At 39.6% G+C, this 18,516-nt stretch overlaps 3 protein-coding genes across 6 annotated transcripts in view; 2 read left to right on the top strand and 1 right to left on the bottom strand.

The window, feature by feature from the left end:
- Positions 1 to 1,723: 1,723 nt before the first annotated feature.
- On the bottom strand, positions 1,724 to 4,414 carry LOC112487717 (uncharacterized). 2 transcript variants are annotated; one of them, XM_025059956.1, is made up of 7 exons: positions 4,201 to 4,414; positions 3,552 to 3,670; positions 3,368 to 3,479; positions 3,253 to 3,282; positions 3,137 to 3,181; positions 2,124 to 2,150; positions 1,724 to 2,027 (listed from the first exon to the last, which is right to left on the bottom strand). In XM_025059956.1, exons 1-7 carry the CDS (start codon positions 4,364 to 4,366, stop codon positions 1,984 to 1,986), a joined length of 543 nt encoding a protein of 180 aa, XP_024915724.1. In that variant the 5' UTR covers positions 4,367 to 4,414; the 3' UTR covers positions 1,724 to 1,983. The 2 variants fall into 2 exon arrangements, with proteins under 2 accessions (XP_024915724.1, XP_024915722.1); XM_025059954.1 differs by having other exon boundaries at positions 1,724 to 2,150.
- A 3,872-nt stretch (positions 4,415 to 8,286) lies between these two features.
- Positions 8,287 to 10,358, top strand: apof (apolipoprotein F). 3 transcript variants are annotated; one of them, XM_008320002.3, is made up of 2 exons: positions 8,287 to 8,435; positions 8,645 to 10,358. In XM_008320002.3, the coding sequence occupies exon 2, from the start codon at positions 8,650 to 8,652 to the stop codon at positions 9,973 to 9,975; it is 1,326 nt and encodes a 441-aa protein (XP_008318224.1). In that variant the 5' UTR covers positions 8,287 to 8,435; positions 8,645 to 8,649; the 3' UTR covers positions 9,976 to 10,358. The 3 variants fall into 3 exon arrangements, with proteins under 3 accessions (XP_008318224.1, XP_008318225.1, XP_024915743.1); XM_008320003.3 differs by having other exon boundaries at positions 8,372 to 8,471; XM_025059975.1 differs by lacking the exon at positions 8,287 to 8,435 and having other exon boundaries at positions 8,481 to 8,898; positions 8,932 to 10,358.
- A 1,501-nt stretch (positions 10,359 to 11,859) lies between these two features.
- The window catches only part of stat2 (signal transducer and activator of transcription 2), a 10,497-nt gene continuing 3,840 nt past the window's right edge, over positions 11,860 to 18,516 (top strand). Inside the window, exons 1-17 of the mRNA XM_025060050.1 lie at positions 11,860 to 12,048; positions 12,322 to 12,465; positions 13,314 to 13,458; positions 14,064 to 14,159; positions 15,463 to 15,555; positions 15,637 to 15,715; positions 15,830 to 15,909; positions 15,992 to 16,143; positions 16,307 to 16,465; positions 16,552 to 16,641; positions 16,740 to 16,799; positions 16,980 to 17,000; positions 17,120 to 17,213; positions 17,599 to 17,646; positions 17,749 to 17,832; positions 17,920 to 18,018; positions 18,475 to 18,510. Of these exons, the coding sequence (XP_024915818.1) occupies positions 12,335 to 12,465; positions 13,314 to 13,458; positions 14,064 to 14,159; positions 15,463 to 15,555; positions 15,637 to 15,715; positions 15,830 to 15,909; positions 15,992 to 16,143; positions 16,307 to 16,465; positions 16,552 to 16,641; positions 16,740 to 16,799; positions 16,980 to 17,000; positions 17,120 to 17,213; positions 17,599 to 17,646; positions 17,749 to 17,832; positions 17,920 to 18,018; positions 18,475 to 18,510 (1,467 nt within the window). The 5' untranslated portion in view covers positions 11,860 to 12,048; positions 12,322 to 12,334. The remainder of the gene's footprint in view (positions 12,049 to 12,321; positions 12,466 to 13,313; positions 13,459 to 14,063; positions 14,160 to 15,462; positions 15,556 to 15,636; positions 15,716 to 15,829; positions 15,910 to 15,991; positions 16,144 to 16,306; positions 16,466 to 16,551; positions 16,642 to 16,739; positions 16,800 to 16,979; positions 17,001 to 17,119; positions 17,214 to 17,598; positions 17,647 to 17,748; positions 17,833 to 17,919; positions 18,019 to 18,474; positions 18,511 to 18,516) is intronic.

The raw sequence follows: 18,516 nt of genomic DNA, 5'->3' as shown, positions 1-18,516 counted from the left end.
TTCTATGGTTCGTTGTTAGCATGTGGCCTCAAGACTTTCACAGCTTTTGCTTTAAAGACTTTTGAACTTAATTTTTTTTTTTTTTTTTTTTTTAGAAATTAAGTTCAAAAGCTGCTGTTCTCACTGACCAAAGGAAACACCAATACTAATCAGTAACCATGGCAGCAATTAAACAAATAATAATATATATGTTTTTAATGGTTTGCTGCGTCCCGGTGCATTTATGCCCTCACTTTGACAACCACTGCCCTGAATAGAAACCAAAAGGAGTGAATTACACCTGAAAACCTTTCAGACTTGCGCTGGTACAGTGTTTGACTAGTTAATGCAGTAGAGACTGGTAACCTGACCTTGTCTAGTCCAGAGTGATGAGATGCATTTTCAGGTGGATGAGAGACAGACTTGTTGTATTCAGAATCCTCCATCCATAAGTCAGGTTATAGTGAAGGAGAAGAGTGTCGTCTCTGGACACAACCAAACAGTCGTGCGAGTTTACCCACACTGCATCCTGTTCAGGCGAGGGTTGGTTATCAAAGAGGCAACATGTTTGTCATTCAAACACCTCCAGGTAATTCTCCACCCATCGTCTTTGTTTAATGTTCCTTACACAAGCCCTTGATACACAGTTTATTCCTCCTGCTCCTCCTCCTCCTCCTCCTCTTCCTCCTCCTTTCTTCTTTTATATTTAGCCTTATTAAACTGAGATTGTATGAGCCGACGGCTGATGACTTTGCACTGTGACGTTCTTCTGAGGAGGCTGGTCCTGGCAGGTCCATCTAATCGTATCCTTCACATATAATTTTGTTTGTTTTGTTTTTCCCTCTTTTTAATCCAAATGTATTGACAGCTGTGTTGTGGATCTATAAAGGTCGGTCTTTTATATTTAGCAGTGTATTTATGGGAGATGCAGTAATTACCAAAAGCAGTTAAAGGCTTCAGGAATCTGAAGTGTTGGTTTTTTTAGAGTGTTATAATGACGATGTTTTTAAACCACTTGTACTTTTTAAAGCTCACTCTTGGCGACACGTCCGTCGGCAGAGTAAAGTACCAGCTCTCTGTTCTTTTTATATGTTCAGAGGAATCACCCAGGCTAAAACAAAACGTGTCTTTAAAAGTTCAGTGCCGACATTTTGAAGTTGTAGGACAGACCTTCAGGTTGGAGAGGGTGACGGGTTTGGATCACAGTCATACTGTATTTGGAGGCCCAGACGAATAAGCTGCCTCTTTATTCTAAGCGGTCGACTCGTCCTGACATCCAGCCCTGACAATCACGACCAACCTGTGACTGGATGTAAAGATAAAGTGTACAGTTTTTTATGTATTTGTTTGAACACTTCAGTCTGTGTTTACTTGATTGTTATACTGTAAGAGATAAAGCCCACGTGGACAGTGGGTCGGGGTTTCTGTGAATGACAAATGAAATCACTATGAATGAATAAATACACACATACACATTTTTAAAACCTGTCCTGTCTCTTGTCCATCAGTGAGATCTGAGAAATGACTGAGACGTCCGACCTCGTCGAGGGTGAGTTTGAGTTTGAAACTCCTGTGATTCTCAGGTGAAGATCGTTAACTTTTTTTATTGTTTTAGTTGACCTCGAGAATTAAGCAGAACTTTGAAGATTTGAAAAAATTAATAATAATTAAACTCATGGGCAGAATGACATGCTCACTGTTGTAGCCAATAATTTGATCTGATAATTCCAGAGTTTTCCTTTCACCGAAGCAGCTCAAGCTTAAAAAACGCTCAACGTTTAGCATGTTTTTCTCAGCGTCCAGATGCACTGGCCGGGGTCAGAGGTCGTCTGACTTATTATATGAGGGCTTAGTACAGTGTTTGACCTTGGTCAACAAGGTGAACTGTCATTTACACACACACACATCACTCATGTACAGTAGGGGTTTTGTATTTCCTGAGAAATTATTTATTCACTCTAAATAAATAATTAAATATATTCAGAACAAAAGTCTGTTTTGTTGTCAGTCAGATCCAGTCAGAGCGCTGAGATCATCGCCATAAAAACCTGAGCAAAAGAGAAAAAAAAGTATGAAATATGATAGAGATAAACGTGAAACCATCAGGAGGATGTAGGTGGAAGAAGGAAGATATATTTCCCTACCTTTGTTTCCCCTCAACAGAGTCTTTCCTGTTTGGTCGGGAGATAAGAAAATTAAAGTCAAAACATTTTTCTATCCTGCTTCTGTGCAGTGACATCACAGAAGTGCAGCTGTGATGTAGATGCATTTTATATCAATATGTTTTATTATATTTGTATAATTCTTTTTCTTTTTTTTCTTTTTTTTTTTTTTTTTTTACTTTTTTTTTAACTCCTCCGTTTCACACGTCTTCAAGGTGACACACCAAAATACCAGAAAAGTTGGTATTATACAGATCAATTAACAAAAAAAAACAAGTTCATTTATACATATATACAGTATGTGTGTGTGTGTGTGTAAACGTATTTAATATAAACAGAATTACAGCGGTGTTAGGTACCAAGACCGCTTGCGATAGGTGAAAAACCGCGGAGTAGAGACGCGATGGTTATTTTATATTATATTATAATATATGTTATGTTATGATATATATATTATAATATATTGTCTACATATATACTAACCCTTTATGAACCCTTTAGGACGCATCGTAGGGTGTAAAATATCACGTCAAAAAAGTGGAAAATGTACAATTATTTTTTTACTATTGTATGATGTTTTTTTTTCTTCTTAGGCTAGAAAATTTTGTTGGTTTGTTTTTCTTCTTAGGCTAGAAAATCCATATTTTATCATGAAAATATTGGAATGAAAATTTTTTTATATACCTCAAAAATCCACGTTAGAGCAAAAAATCCAAGAATACATTTAAAATATGTTAGAGCAAAAAAAATCCAAGAATACATTTAAAATATTAAAAACCCACCATGCACTGAGGACGCGGCAGCTGAAACGCTGTACAGCGAGGGTCAACTGTGTGTGTGTATGTAATGTATATGTGTATTTATGTCTTTTTATATTCATATATGTACATGTGTAAATATGTATATGCCATGATTTCAGTTTATTCTTATGTATATATATATATTCATATCCCTGTTGAGTCCAGACACATCTGTGCTCATCCACGGTCACTCACTTGTCCTCCCCCACAACACATCAGCCAGGATGTGGTCCATGTGTCCTGCATCACACCAACAGAGTTCTGTTATTTACCAACCAAGACTGAACCACACAGTCAAAGATCCAACTCACTTGTTCTGGTCCCTGCGTCCAGTCTATGATCTGTAACAGATAATCTTAGTCTTAGTCTAGGGTTCGTTAGGGGGCGTCGATGTTTTAGGGGCCCTGATTGGCCGAAAAGACTCACCGTCGGATTGAGCAGCACTTCTTCTTCCCATCAGACTGACGAATCTGTCATAATCGTAGTCGTCAAATCTCTTCAACTCCACGTCTTTCCCTCCACAGCACGGCGTCAGGTCCTGAAAGAGCAGACGTGACGTGGATGAGACCGGAGGCTACGGCGACTGTTGGAGTGGAGGACGGGTCTGTACCTCTGACACGGACGGGTATGTGCTCGCTCTACACAAACATCTCACAGGAAAACAGAGAAGAACGACCAGAGCCATCACCGGAGGTGGACGGTGGCAGCCCGGATTCCTCGCCATCGTGCCTCAGCAAAACATACAACATGGTAGCTACATGTTAGCCACTATAACACTACAACAAGAAAGATATTACATGTGATGATCAAACATGGCAGCCTCCATCAAAAACAGTTCCTGATGAACGTGACCAAAAGTCATGAGAAGAATGATTAAAGTTTAGATTTCACTGAACATTATCACACAAACATTCACCCCGACATAAGTCGGATTTGATCCTAGACGTGTTGTATAATGTTGTGTCAACTGTTTATTACTGAAGAAATATCTGGAATAATCTGAATTACCCAGCATTCATCAGGTGAAGGTGGGTGAGGACGGGGAACACCCGGGACACTTTAGACAAGAGCACCAACTGCTGGCAGGACGATGTTGTTGAACGTTACATCAGTGTATTGTTCTAAACACAGCTAAAGACCAAATCATCATCAGTTCTTCACCGCTGCTGATTCTGAACCTCTGTTCAGCCCGACGTGAATCACAGCTGCCATTTCACCTGTCAGGAATCTTCAAACAAAAAAAAAGCATCAGATCTCACCAGTTGTCAGCACTCGGTGGTCCTGGAGGTCTCTGTGGTCCTGGAGGTCTCTGTGGTCCTGGAGGTCTCTGTGGTCCTGGAGGTCTTGATAGTCTCTGTGGTCTCTGTGGTCCTGATCTTTCTTCTGTGATGCCAATCCTGATCTCAGCGCAGCCTCTGTCTTCATATTTATACTTCTAACTGGAGCTCCACCCACCACACGCACACATGCACACACACGCACACAAGTAGATCTCTCACCACACACTGGATCCTTGATAACTAAGTGTTGATTCGGTGGATCAGTGGAGGGAGGATCCTTGATAACTACGTGTTGATTCGGTGGATCAGTGGAGGGAGTAGATCTCTCACCTGTTTCTGCGTTAATGTAAATGTGATAAATGTGTTAAACATTTAAATACAAAAAGTATTGGATTAATGTAAATGTGATAAATTAAACATTTAAATACAAAAAGTATTGGAAATATTAAGTCAGCCGTTACTGTGAGCTCAGAATGGAATATTTGGATTAAAACCACGGTTCTGCCGGTTCTGTCTCTGTGTTTGGCTGAGGTAGAATTAACTTTCATATGACCGGACGCTGTCGTCCAATAACTTCTGTTGGATTTTCCATCTCCTCTGTTTGAACTCCATCCATTTACTGACCTGTAAACTGACATTCATTACAGCACGACTGAGGCCTGAGCAGCAGTTTGATTTTGTGAGACTGGACGTTGGAACCTCACTGGGGTTTGTTGACAAATCACAGCTGCAGTTTAATTTGTTTCAGTCAATGATGTCAGATATTAACTTTTTGCCGATATTGTCCAAACACTTTCCGATTTTGATGTCAAACGATACCGATATAGGCCAGGTAATATTTATTTATCTGTACAAAAATACAAACTGGATGAGTATGAGATTAATTAAATCAGCCCCAATACTGCCATCTAGTGACTTTCACTTTAATATACAGCTGTTATTCCCCAAAAACAATTTTTAGGGCACACATCATTTGACGAAACCCAGGCAGCATATTTAAGGTTGAAATTTATTGGTCCCGCATTCAGGGAATTATTGTTTTTTGTTTTTTTTTTTGGATATTGTGTTATGGGATTTTCATTATCGAAGGAGAAACCGATAATACATATTATGCTAATATCGGCCGATGACAGCCTTCCCAGAGATGAAGGTCATAACAGAAGGGAATCTGGAGCTCGCACAACGGTAACAACTTGTATCAGTGTATCAAAACTTGTCTCTGTTTCAACTTGTTTTCCACAGTTTAAAATAGTTTTTTTGTAAGTATGTGGAATGTTGAACGTTTTCACATTAATTACTCCCTAACTGCCTGGTGATAAGGTGTGAGTCCTGCTGGGACTGAGCTCTTCTGCTGTTGCTCTCAGGTTTCAGGTTTGAGTCCATCAGCAGTTGTTTGTCCTGTTTTACACCTTCACATAAATAAAACATTCTCCAGGGACAGATGACGCGTCATCCACGTCATCTTCTGAGAATCAGTCGCCTCAAGTGTTGGAAAGTATTGAGGAGATAACAACGCTTCTTTTTTTTAAAAAAAAGTTATATCAGGATGCATTAACACACTGAGGCCAACGCACGTGGATGTGCTGGGTAAACCCTAAGCAGTGTCCTTAATCAGGGGTATCCAACCCCTGGTCCGGGAGCCGATGCCGGTCCGTAGGTCATTTGGTGGTGGGCTGCAGTGGGACACGGTGAAAAAATGTACTTCAGTTTATTTCATTCCCAAAAAGAATCCAGTCATATCCCTGTACTTTTTTTTCATTCAAAGATAATCTGTCAGTGTTTCAAAACAACAGGTCAAAGGTCATTCAGACTTTTGAACTTTTTTAATTTTGAAAATTTAAAGACCTTCCAACGATGGTGAGGTATTACTGGCTAACACTGGCTAAGACCAGCGTCACTGAGTGGAGCTGCTCTGACACGGGGGTCAAACGGAGTGGGAGTGAAACTCCAGTGGACTGATTACTGCTGATGAAGACAAACGGCTTCATCACCAAAGCTGTTTGAATGTCCAGTAATTGACAGAAAGTAGAAAAAAAATCTTTCTTGTCAAATTGATTAATTGATTTTGTCTCAATTAATCACGATTAATTGATATTGATTGCAATCATGACTCGTTGTGATGAGTCCATAGGTGCCCTGTGATTTACTGGTTTGTTTGTTTTTTTTGTAATCATTTAACAGCACTTGGTGGTGCGATCGTGAGGAACTGGCTAATGTGAGACCACTGGTCCACTGGTCCACTGGTCCACTGCCGGGCTCACTCATCCAGGTCATGGATGACATTTCTGCTCCGTATCATGAATCTGTACAACAGGAAAATGACACGTGTGCAGCCGTGTGTTATTAATTAATAAAAGCCTCACAGGGCGGCGTCTGTAATTGCTCGGGGAGCACCACAGAGCTGGTGACTCACCTCCAACGCTCTGCTGTGTAATGGAGACTCAGGCGTGTGCAGGAGTCGGGCTGCCGTGTCGGCACATTCTGATGAGTTTTGATTGAGCTCTGGGGAATTCCTGCTTTATTTGAACTGGTGTCCGTCCCTTTGGAGTGACTGTATAGATGACACTGCTGTCCTCCGGGGGGGGGGGCGAGACGAACAAGCACCTTCAGACTGGAATGCATCTGAAGAACCTCTAATTTTAAGACAACAGTTTAAACCTCAGTAATATTTATGTATATATATACAGTAAATACATATATATGTATGTATATATATTAATGTTTGTGTGTGTGTATATACATATACTTGTATATACAGTATGTATATATATATATAAATTTGTATACAGTATATGTTTATGTGTGTGTGAATATATACATATATATACATATATTTGTATATATATAACTATATACATATATGTATATATGTATCTATGTAAATATATATACATATATGTATATATGTAAGTATATATGTATATATGTATATATGTTAGTTTATATACATATATACATACAGTATATGTATATATGTGAGTACATATACTGTATATGTATATATGTACTGTATGTATCTAGGTAAGTATACATACATATATACATATATGTATATATGTAAGTATATATACATGTATATACATATGTGAGTACATATACTGTATATGTATATATGTATGTATCCAGGTAAGTATATATAAAGGGACAGTGCTGCTGTTTGCTGTTTACTGTGATGACAGAGAAGGAAACATGACAGTCTCTCAGACTGTTAAGTCAGTGTTTACCGAGTGTCTTTTTCTGTTTGAGTAAATACATCCTCCAGCTTCACTGTATATTGACACTGCAGGTAACTGTGTGTCCGGCAGCTGGAGCGTGTGGAAATGACACAGTTGAGATGCAGTTTTATTTGTTTATATTACATTTTTTTACTTGTCGGGAGCTAGGCAGACAATAAAAAAATAAGAATAAAAATATAAGATTAGATAAGTAAGACGACAGTAGACAATATAGTAGTTTCAAAACTTTGGTTTGGAGTTCATTTTACGTTCAGTGAAAACCAAGTGACTACATCACTGTGAATTTAGATGGGTTTATCAGTTATTTTATTATTATAAAGTTTATTATTTTTATAAATCTATTGTAAATATACTATTATTATAAAGTTATTAAAGTAAGCACAAAAATACACAGGTGAAGTTCTGTTGTAAAAATATATTTTTGAATTGTATTTTTTTGTATCGCTGTGTACCCTTGTGTATGTTTGTGTGTTTATTTTTAATATATGTGTCTACTGTAAAACTATAATCATAAAATTAAACTTTCAAACTTCTTCTTATCCTGTGATATGATTTAAACCCCTCGTGAAACGACGTTCTGTGAACAAGTGGTTTGAAAATGAGGTGCTGTATGATGAATTGGGTTGAAAACAAGACCATTTATGTGTGGAGGGGAGGAGGGGGGGTACGTGGGGAGGGGTGACGTGGGGGGCTTTGGGTAGTAGGGCAGAAAAACAAAACTGCTCCACAACACATGGACTTTCTGCACGTGAATCAATATTCAAGCCCAGATCTCCCTGTTGGAGCGTGAGGCCAAAGAGAGGAGGCAGCTGAAAGACAGAGACAGACGAGACAGAGGGAGGGCTGTGGGACGTCCGCTGGAAAATGGATTCTCATTGGAGGCAAGAGGAACAAAGGTCGCTGTGGATTCTTTTGGGGGAGAAAATAGGAGGAACAAGTAGTGAACGTACTCGTTTCTGTGATCAGGACTCTCACGAGGTAAAGTCTCCCGAGATCAAACTCTAGAAGTTGTTGGTAAAATTGCATTTTTGTTGTTAATTGTAGAAAGGAGGGAAAGATATATATCTAACATTGTTAAAAGAGCGAATGCATCGACTTATTTGGATAAAAACATAGACTTTAACCTGACGTAGCCGGAGCTAAGGTCACTAACATCTGTCTCTGACACCGGTTCATTTCAATGTCAGGTGCGATGGCCGCAGACAAGAGCTCTCGCAGAGGTGGACTGAGGTTCATGACGTTGAAATGGCTCATCACGATCCAGCTCCTGCTGACGGAACAAGTTCTGTGCAGAGTCCTGGATCCACCGTCTCCAAGAAAAGATCTGCTTCAAAACAGTGAGGCTCAAACTGGGCTGAAGGAAACAGACAAACGGAACCAGCAGGCGTCGCTGGGTCTCCGTTCCAGGCCCAGTTCCTTATCTTCTCAAAGTGATGCTCCTGTATGGCAACAACAAACGTTGGAAGAACAACTGGTCCAGTCTGCCGAACAGTTAATTTCAGACCTTAAAGAAAACCTCAAAATTCAAGAACGTCTTAACCTCAACGGGAACATCAGCTGTGGAGAACTTTTGTCTGCGAGTGCAGTGGACGACTCTTTGGCTTCCACGTTTCCTCAGGAGCTGCTGGGTCTTTCTCTGGTGCCCGTGATGGTTTGGGCAGGATGTCCAGAGGAGGCACAGACCCTGGTGCTGAAGCTGTACGATCTCCTGGGAGAGACGGATACAAAGGATCTCCTGATGGAGCTGAAAAGTGAGCTGGAGCGTCAGATGAGAGTGTCGTCATCACCGACGTCACCTTCAAAAAGGAATCAAGAAGAGCGCCACATAGAGGCTGTGATGTTCAACATCCAGCAGCTGGTGAACGCAGGAGAAGACACCACTGTGCTTGAAGGACGATGCGGCGCTTGGACCAGAGTGAATGGAACGACGCTGGTGGGGACAGCTGTGGACGGACCCACAGGTGGACGAGAGGAGGCGATAAAGAGCTGCGAGAGACTAGGAGTCCTGTGTGCTGGTGTGACCAGGAGTGGAGGGATCACCGCAGACAGGTACCAGGCAGTGCAGCAGAAAGGGAGTCGTATCCTGCCGTCTGCCTCCTCAGAGTCCGAGTGTTGGATCCGTCAGTGTAGTGTAAATGAGGTCGCTTCAGGTCAAAGGTTGAGACGCAGTCTTCAGAAGAACTGCATAAACAGCGAGGAGAAGCGAGTGTATCAGGTGGTGGAGTGGATCCCTGCGGTCAGCACCCTCTACAACCTGGGAACAGCAGTGTACTACGCCGCGCTCAACTGCACCGAAACAGCCAAGGAGAGAGCGCTCCTCAGTGCTGTGGACCTGGGCACAGACGCGATCATGGTGGCCACGGGGGGAACTGCAGGAGTGGCGGGTTACGCTCTAGGTGCGGGGGTGAAAACTGGTGTGAAGGCAGGGGTCAGGTACATGCTGACCTCCATGAGGGAGGATGATGACATAAAGGTGAACCAGTTCAGCTGGGATGATGGTGACATCATCATGCAGTAAACTCCAGGGTCGGGTTATCTTCATTTCACCTGTGAAGTTTTGGATAGATTTATTGTTCTAACATTTTGACAATCTTCACCAGCTGATAAAAAGTGAACAACTTTCTTTGTGTTTTTTTTTTCTAATTATATAACTCTAATGACATCTGATATTATGTTTCTATTTTGAATCTGTAACTTTAGGTAAGTTTGGGTTTTTCTGAGAAAAACTATCCAGCCTACAGAATTCAAGCCCTGTCACCAGAAACGTTGGTGCATTTTCCAAAAAGTCAACAAATCTGTCATTTGGTACTGGACTTGAACCTTCACTTGACTTCCTTCACATATTTGTACTTTAAGTCTGCATATCGGGGGAAAAAAATTAATAAAAAAAGTTGAACACAACTTTGAACAGTGTTTCTCGCCCGCTGACGACAGAAGCGCTCGCTTTATTCAAACATATCAGTGTAAACACTGATTATCAGCCATTGCAGGTGTAGGAGCAGCTGTTGAAGAGCGTGTTTTTCCAGACGACTCCCAATAACAGCTATTTTATTACAGTTTGGACATTGGACATTTTGACGTGACACTTGAGGCTTGTTGAATGTTAGTTCTGTGTTTGTAGTCACAGTTAAAATATAAAACTGCCAGAACATGGATGACATAGTATTTAGCTTTGTCCCCATCTAATCTGATTTGGTTTCAAATATCATTTTAATATTTAACTTGTCTACTTAGCTGCTGCCTTTCTATGCAGCTAAAGAAATAAATTATTAACCTGTGCTCTTTAAATTTACCAGTCATTGCATTTTACTGACAACAACAACATTATTATTATTATTATTATTATTATTATTATTATTATTATTATTATTATTTTAGCCTCTAGCCTTCGTGTTGTTGTTCTAAGAACCTGCTGAGGACAGTACAAAGCCTCTCACTGTTAGTGAAATCTCAGCGACTCTATTTATCATTTGTTGTTATGCTCAGACAATAGAGGTTTTGGTCAGGAATGTGGCACGATCAACTTCATCGCCATCTACTGGACAAACTTCTTTGAACACTGAAAAATACTAGGTCGGTGATCATCGTCTACGTGCATGTACAACAGTCCACAGCGGTGGAATGACGTAGACTAACAGGGGGAGCTGAAGCTAGTCCCAGATGACGTCATGTGAAAAGGTGGTTATCAGCACAAATAGGCCATCAAAGGGTGACATACTAAGGTTTGGTTTAATAAAAAAAATACACGTAGTAGTTTTTATATAAATAAATGATTACGGTATAATAAAAAAAGATAATCCAAACAAATAATCACTTAAAATTATACGGTGGTTACCTTAAAAAATTAGTCACTTTTTTTAATCTATGTTCTTTCTGTGTTATTGGTGCTGCTGTTTTGTCTTATTTGTAGAAATAACACAAAAAAAAATATTTCGCAGGTTACCACCCATTTGTATTTGTCGTTGTTGTCGTTTATTAATGATAGGGGGAAATATTTTATAAGTGATTTTAGCCAAAAACATTTTGGGGGTTTTGGTGAGATATCGTGAGGTTATTTTTCCAGCCGCGATATATTTTGTGGTTTATCTGTGCATAATCAGCTTTGATTACTTTCACAACGTCATTTCTTGAACATTTTCACCGTAACTGCTCCTTAAGTTTCGATTGTGTAAATAACTCCGCCTCACTGTAGAGTGACACATAAGCAGACTAATGGCGTATGTTCGTTGTTCCCGGAAAGACCAATCAGTCGCATCCGCAAAGTTCACTTAGGAAACAACAGGCAACCGTTCTGTCATTATGGCTCTGCCTTCCCTTTAGACGTCCGTGTGTTGGAGCCAAAATGGCGCCTGGAGACTTTTGAAGTAGGCGGGGCTACCAGGCGTCCAAAAATAATAAAAGAAGGCGAGGCAAGGCAAAGCAGATGAAGGAAATAACATCCGCACTCGTGCTTGCTGATATTCGATGTTTTTGTTTTCGTCTTTTGTCATTATCCACAACAACCGTACGCCTAAAAAAACAGTAGTTATCAGTGGCCAGTTTGAATATAGCACCTCACTGGAGCGCATTTAAGTTGTTAAGCGGCATAAAGGTGAGTACATTGAATTACGGCGGATTACTGTGAGTACGTTTCTTAATTAAAACATGCTAATCAAATAACTAACTATCTATCTATCTGTATTTCATATTTACCCACTAAATCTTAGACATATAAAATCACATTTGTCACTCGGGTTCCTATTTTCTCACAGTCTGAACTTTGTTCCTCAGCTGTGACTTAATGACCCGGATAAACCAGTCACGTCTTTACCTGCTGGTCCAAGCCTGTGCTGTAAACACAGTGTTTTAACTGTCTGTTTTCTAGGTCAACCACACAGATGTCTCAGTGGGAGAGAGTGATGCAGCTGCCTGCTGCTTACCAACAACAGCTACATGAGCTCTACGACAATGACGATTTACCCATGGATGTCAGGCACTACCTGTCAGTATGGATGGAGAACCAGGAGTGGTGAGGCCGTGTCATTTTTCTGTCCAGAATCCTGTTTTTTTTGTTTGTATTTTAATAGACTGACTGACTGGTTGGTTAAAGTTTAGAGGTGAAATCTACAGAAAGTGTTAAGTTCCTGTCCTGTAGGGAGTGCTGTTGCACGAGTTAAGGGTTCTCACACAACAATATTGCTTCATTTAATTAAATCACATAACCATGACAAGATGATCAACAAAAACAAGCGTGTATTTGACTGTCGTGCTGTGGAGCTAAACACCTCCATTAAATGTCTTTAAAAACATTGTTGAAAACTGTGCACGTCTGCCAAATATAACAAAGTTATTTCTTTTTGTTGTTGAACTTGTAAATATAACAAAACACAAACACAGAAAGATCTTTTTATGTTTGCTTTGTTCAGTCTTTTTATTACCACCAACTTCTGGGTTTACTTTCCACTTCTAACTTACTATTACCAGTCAGAAACTTCTGATAACTACAGGATAATAATTTTTTTGTTTTTATTCCTGCAAATAATCTCACCACAAAATACTTTGAATTCCTTTGAAACAGGAAAAAAAGTCAATTATCATTGAAAGACTGACCATGAACTTTGTTTTCACAATCATTTCCATTGAAATGGAGTTATTTCTTTTTGTTGTTGAACTTGTTGAATGGAGAAGTTATTACTGCAGAGACCAAGAAAGACACACCCTGTTTGTCCATCACTCCTGACCTTTGGAGATTACACAAGTGGTCAGAAAGCACAATGTTTAATGTTTGCACAATGGCTGTGGAGCGTTATAATGTACGGCAAAATCACTTCAGAGAAGATTCATTATTCATATTCAGTTTTTGTGTTTGTTTTCTAGGCCGCGAGCGGCACGGGAACACGACTTGGCTGTTGTGCTGTTACAAGTCCTGCTGGAAAATCTAGACATCCAACACAGTCGTTTTGTCCAGAGGGATGCGATGCTACTGAAGCACAACATTCGGCGTTATAAACAGAACTTTCAGGTCAGTTTAAGCCAGCTTTATTATGAGTTTGTTTATTAGGAACATTTGGCTGCACAAAACCATTACGAAGCTATTAATAATAATAAAAATAAGGAAGCTTTTGAAGTGCCTATTATGACCTTTAGAAGATTTAAAAAATAATTCACCACATTGGTTCAACAACTAGTCTTACCTCACCTTTTATCAGTTTCTCAGTACCTAGAATTCTGAACGATTTTACTGATGACTGTAAACAATATTTATTAAATTTGGTTAAATTTGAAATACAGCAACATTGTGAATCACTATTTATCCTAAGACAGGGTGTTTTCAAAGTCACACATTGAAACCACAATGAACACACGCACAAACAGCCACAGTGCCATCAAAAGAATTGTTCTTTGATTTTTGCAAAGTTGCAAAAATGAAAAAAAAAAAAGTTTCATTCTTCAATATAAACAAAGAAAATACATAACCATACTTTTCTTTTTCTTGCAGTAGTAGAGTAATTGTGTCTTTTCTTACTGCACGTGCTGCAACAAAACCATTTGTAGTAATCTATACTTTTTTTTTTTTTTTTTAACATCTTTGTAAACCACTGCTGCCTCCTGTTCCTCCCCTGACAGAGGTACCTGGAAGACCCCTGTGCCCTGGCCAGCACAATCCTCTGGTTTTTGGGGAAAGAAAAAGAAATCCTTCAGAGTGCTGAACTTGCTGAACAGGTACTTCTGATGTACATGATGTATCGTGACATACTGCATTCTGACTGATATTGTAGATTCTGGAAATACTGAGCACTTTCCTTCTAGTCCTTTTTGCCCCTTTTAACTTCTGTTATAATGTTCTTTTGACATGTTTTTAGAAAAAAAAAATTTTGACATTTTTTAGGAAATTCTTTTTAAGGAAAAATATTTTAATAATTTTTAAGTATCTTGGGGTCTTGTTTCACGAGTGACGGTAGGATGGAGCGAGAGATTGACAGGCAATTTAGAAAAAAAAATTTTTGAAATTTTTTAGGAAAAATGTTTTTTGACATTTTTTTAAGGAAAATATTTTAATAATTTTTAAGTATCTTGGGGTCTTGTTTCACGAGTGACGGTAGGATGGAGCGAGAGATTGACAGGCAAGTTTTTTGAAAAATTTTTGGAAAGTTTTTTTAATTTAATTTCTAGAAAAATAAAATAACCATTTTTTCTAGAAATTTTGTTTTTTGAAAATTTTATAGAAAACATTTTTTTTCAAATATTTTTTTCCCAGAGGAAAAAATTCCACCCAGCGGGACAGGACCCGAGCGCCTCCCGAGGTAGGCGTCCGGTCCCTCTGGGAGGAGACCTAGGGGAAGACCTAGGACACACTGGAGCAACAATAAACAGGAGGTCTGATGGAGAACATAATGTTCACAAAGGTTATTCTTGCAAGATGGACTTTCAGAGCAACATACAGTATGGATGCTCAGCTAGTTTCAGTCTCAGCTGTGTTTCCTGTTGCGGTGCTATCACGTCAGATAGCAATGACCTTGGGTCGGGCTACTCCTCAATCCTGCCTTTGTACCATCTGTACCTTTCTCCCACATAATCATGGGAAAAACAAGTCACACCGTGCAGTTCATCCAAATATAATATAATATAATATAATATTTGATAATATACCACACATATTGGTTACACTTTATTTCATCGTTTTTTCTGTTAATACCTTTTGTGTAGTTTATTTTTTTTTCTTTTGTAAAATTTCTGCTTTTTAACCAATTGTTATATTATTTATAAATAATATTTATTATAATTTTTTTTGTGTAAGTTTTTAACATTTCTGTCCCATCAACTTCTCTTGCATTATTAAGAAGGGGATTCCCTGTTCTGTACTTTCAAAAGTGTCTCAGTGTGTGGGAAAAGGAACAGAAAGACTTTCCACCGGGCAGTTCAAATGTTTTGACTGATACCTTAACATGTTTCACTCTGTCTCCTGTGAGACGCTGGCTGTAATATCAGTACTCACTCCCACGCCTGTATTTGTCATGTGTCTCAGGTCCAGCACTTGTGCGTTGAGCCACAAATCATGGAGACAAACAGCCAGCAGGACCTTGAACGAAAAATGGCGTGTCTCAGGAGTGACGTGCAGGTGCAGCTGGTCGGGAGTTGAACTTGTGTTCTGTTTGAAGTTGACGCAGTCGTTCACCTTTTAACTCTTTTCGCTACACAGTGCATGGAACATACGATGATATGTCTGGAGGAGCAGCAGGATGAGTTTGATTTTAAGTACCAAACCCACAAGATGGAAGGTGAGCAGAGGAGGTTTTGGTTTGACTGTTGTCAGTGATCACGGTGGCAGCTTCTCCCTTGTTGTGGTTTATTTGAATGGAAACTGTGAACCTCACTGTAGAAACTGTCCACAGCTGTTGTAGACGAGGCCGTGAACAGAGCTCAGATCCAGATGCTTCAAGTTCTCGTCAACAGACTGAACGAGTGCAGGAAGGTACGGCGTTGACTCATGTGTGAATAACAGCTTCACGACTTCGATAACAGGCCGACGTTGATGACATTTCTCCCTTTTATAGAATACGTTGCTTGACATAAATAAACTCCTGGATAAAGCCATGGACCTTATCAACATACTGGTGAAAAAGGAGCTGATGGAGTGGCAGAGGAGGCAGCAGAAGTCCTGCATCGGTTCTCCGGGCGATGTTTCCCTGGATCACCTGGAGAAATGGTAACGTCCACCTCTGCCTGCTGCACTGCAGTGTCTTACAGTTACACAGACATGAGACAGTTCTCCCTGGAAGTTGTTGCATTTACAAATGTTATGTTTGTAAATGGGAGATCCTGTGGATGAGAAGGATTGAACTCTCTCCGTTTTGCCTCCTGTTGTGCAGGTTCACCTGTGTGGCACTTTGTCTGTTCCAAGTGCGAGAGTTTCTCAGTAAGCTGGACGAGCTGGTGGAAAAGGTTTCCTATGAAAATGATCCGATAAGAGCTCAGAAACCCGTTTTGCAGAAGAGAACCGATTCTCTCTTGGAAGAACTACTGAAAAGGTTTCACTTAGAAAAAAGCCCGAAAAATTACTTTCAGTTTTTCTCTGTTTCGTCTCATTTTTTTTTTTTTTTTTTTTATCCTGAAGTTCTTTTGTGGTTGAAAATCAACCTTCCATGCCTCAGGGTAAAGGGCCTCTGGTTCTCCGCACTAACATCCAGTTCTGTGTTAAGACCAGGTCAGTGCAGCTTCGTCTCTTACATCATTTCCTCATACACTGTATGTGGACACTGTACATCCAAGTCTGAAACCTTAACTAAACCTCGTTCCTCTCAGGCTTCTTGTCACGTTTCCTGAACTGAACCATGTCATGAAAGTAAATGTATCAATGGAACGGTGAGTTCTAATCTGTACCTACAGTACAAACCCCTCCAAAAACAACCCCTGCTACACACACACACACACACACACCTACACAATCGAGTGTGTGTATATATATATATTGCGCTTATTACATGCAAATATATTTCATGTGAAATGAATAACAATATGTTTTAAATGTCCTCTTGAAAATAGGGAGACTCCTCCGATTAAAGGGTGAGTTTGTTTTTTGTTTTTTTGTCATTTTCTAACTCTCATATCAGACTATGGCCTGTGTTGACATTTAACACTTGTTTTTTTGTTTTTTTTTTTATGTGAACCTGATGTTTTTGCAGATATCGGCGCTTTAATGTCCTGGGAACCGACACCAAGGCCTTGAACATGGTAGAGAGCCAGAGCAGAGGCATGGTGGCAGACTTCAGACATCTGGTGAGTGACAAGGAATTTAAAAAAAAGTTAAAGTCTTTGTCATAAATACTCGATGTTGTACAATGTATTTGTGAGTAAAATAAGTATTTGTAACTACAGGCAAAAAAAATTTAGTTAGAAATTATTATTGAAAAAAACCTAATTAAAATTATATATTGTGATTATAATACACGTCATGCACTGTAATGTAATATATATTGCATATATTATATTATAGTAACACAATGTCTGGACCTTTTTATGTCCATCATGAGCAGGATGTGTCTTATTTATGGACAGTCAGGTGGATTTAAAAATGTTCAGCTCAAAACAAACAAAAGTTTCAATTCCTCTACCGAGGTACGCAGTGTTTGTGATGAATTTGTGTCTTGTTGTTGGTCTGTAGACTCTCAAGGAGCAGAAGTCTGGAAGTGGCGGCAAAGCAATGAGTGATGTAAGTGGACCGGGAAGGTACATTTAAAAAAAACAAACAATGTAAAATATTCACATTATTAATATAAAAAATATATAATATTGGTTGTGTGTGTGGATGCAGATTTCCCTCAGTGTCACAGAAGAGCTGCACATCATCAACTTCCACACGCGGTTTGAGCTGAAAGGTTTCTCAGTCAACCTGCAGGTGTTGTTTCCCTTTTTTTTTTGATCGTATTTATGTCGATGTTATGAGTCACAGAAATATTGATTTTGTTTTGTTTTTTCCCCCCAGGCCTCATCTCTCCCAGTTGTTATCATCTCAAACTCCAGCCAGCAGCAGAGTGCCTGGGCCTCGGTCCTGTGGTTCAACATGCTCAGCCAAGACCCCAAGGTGAGCAAAGCCAGTGATTCCTCACTAAAGTTTAACGCCCTGCTGTTTAGCGCACAGTCTGTGGAGAACTTTAGGTGAATCTCTCTGTGTCCCCTGTCGAGTGGGTGCAGTGTGTAACAGTGAGCGAGCACGAGCACGAGCACAAACGATTCATGAATCACCTCTTATCTGGAATGCTAACAGCATTAGCATCACATCCACTGACAGGCACAGAGGGGGAGCTGAAATGAAGTTGGGCGTCGAGCGCCCTCAGCTGGACCAAAAGGAAACTACTTCAGAGACTTTATCTTCAATTTTGTTTCAAATTCGAACTTTATTTGGAAAATTGGAACAGGCAGCTCAAGTACCAAAAAATTATTATTTAGCACAACTTTACAGTTTTTATTTTCTTCATAATGTCAGAAGGAATTAGTATCAGATTTTTTTTTTTTTTTTTACTTTGAAATGTGTTTCCAGGACGTCATGTTCTTCGCCACCTGTCCAACAGCCACATGGACA

This window comes from Cynoglossus semilaevis, chromosome 11 (genome assembly GCF_000523025.1).
Source record: "Cynoglossus semilaevis isolate Cse_v1.0 chromosome 11, Cse_v1.0, whole genome shotgun sequence".
Taxonomy (NCBI): Eukaryota; Metazoa; Chordata; class Actinopteri; order Pleuronectiformes; family Cynoglossidae; genus Cynoglossus; species Cynoglossus semilaevis.
This window is presented reverse-complemented; position numbering and strand designations above follow the sequence as displayed.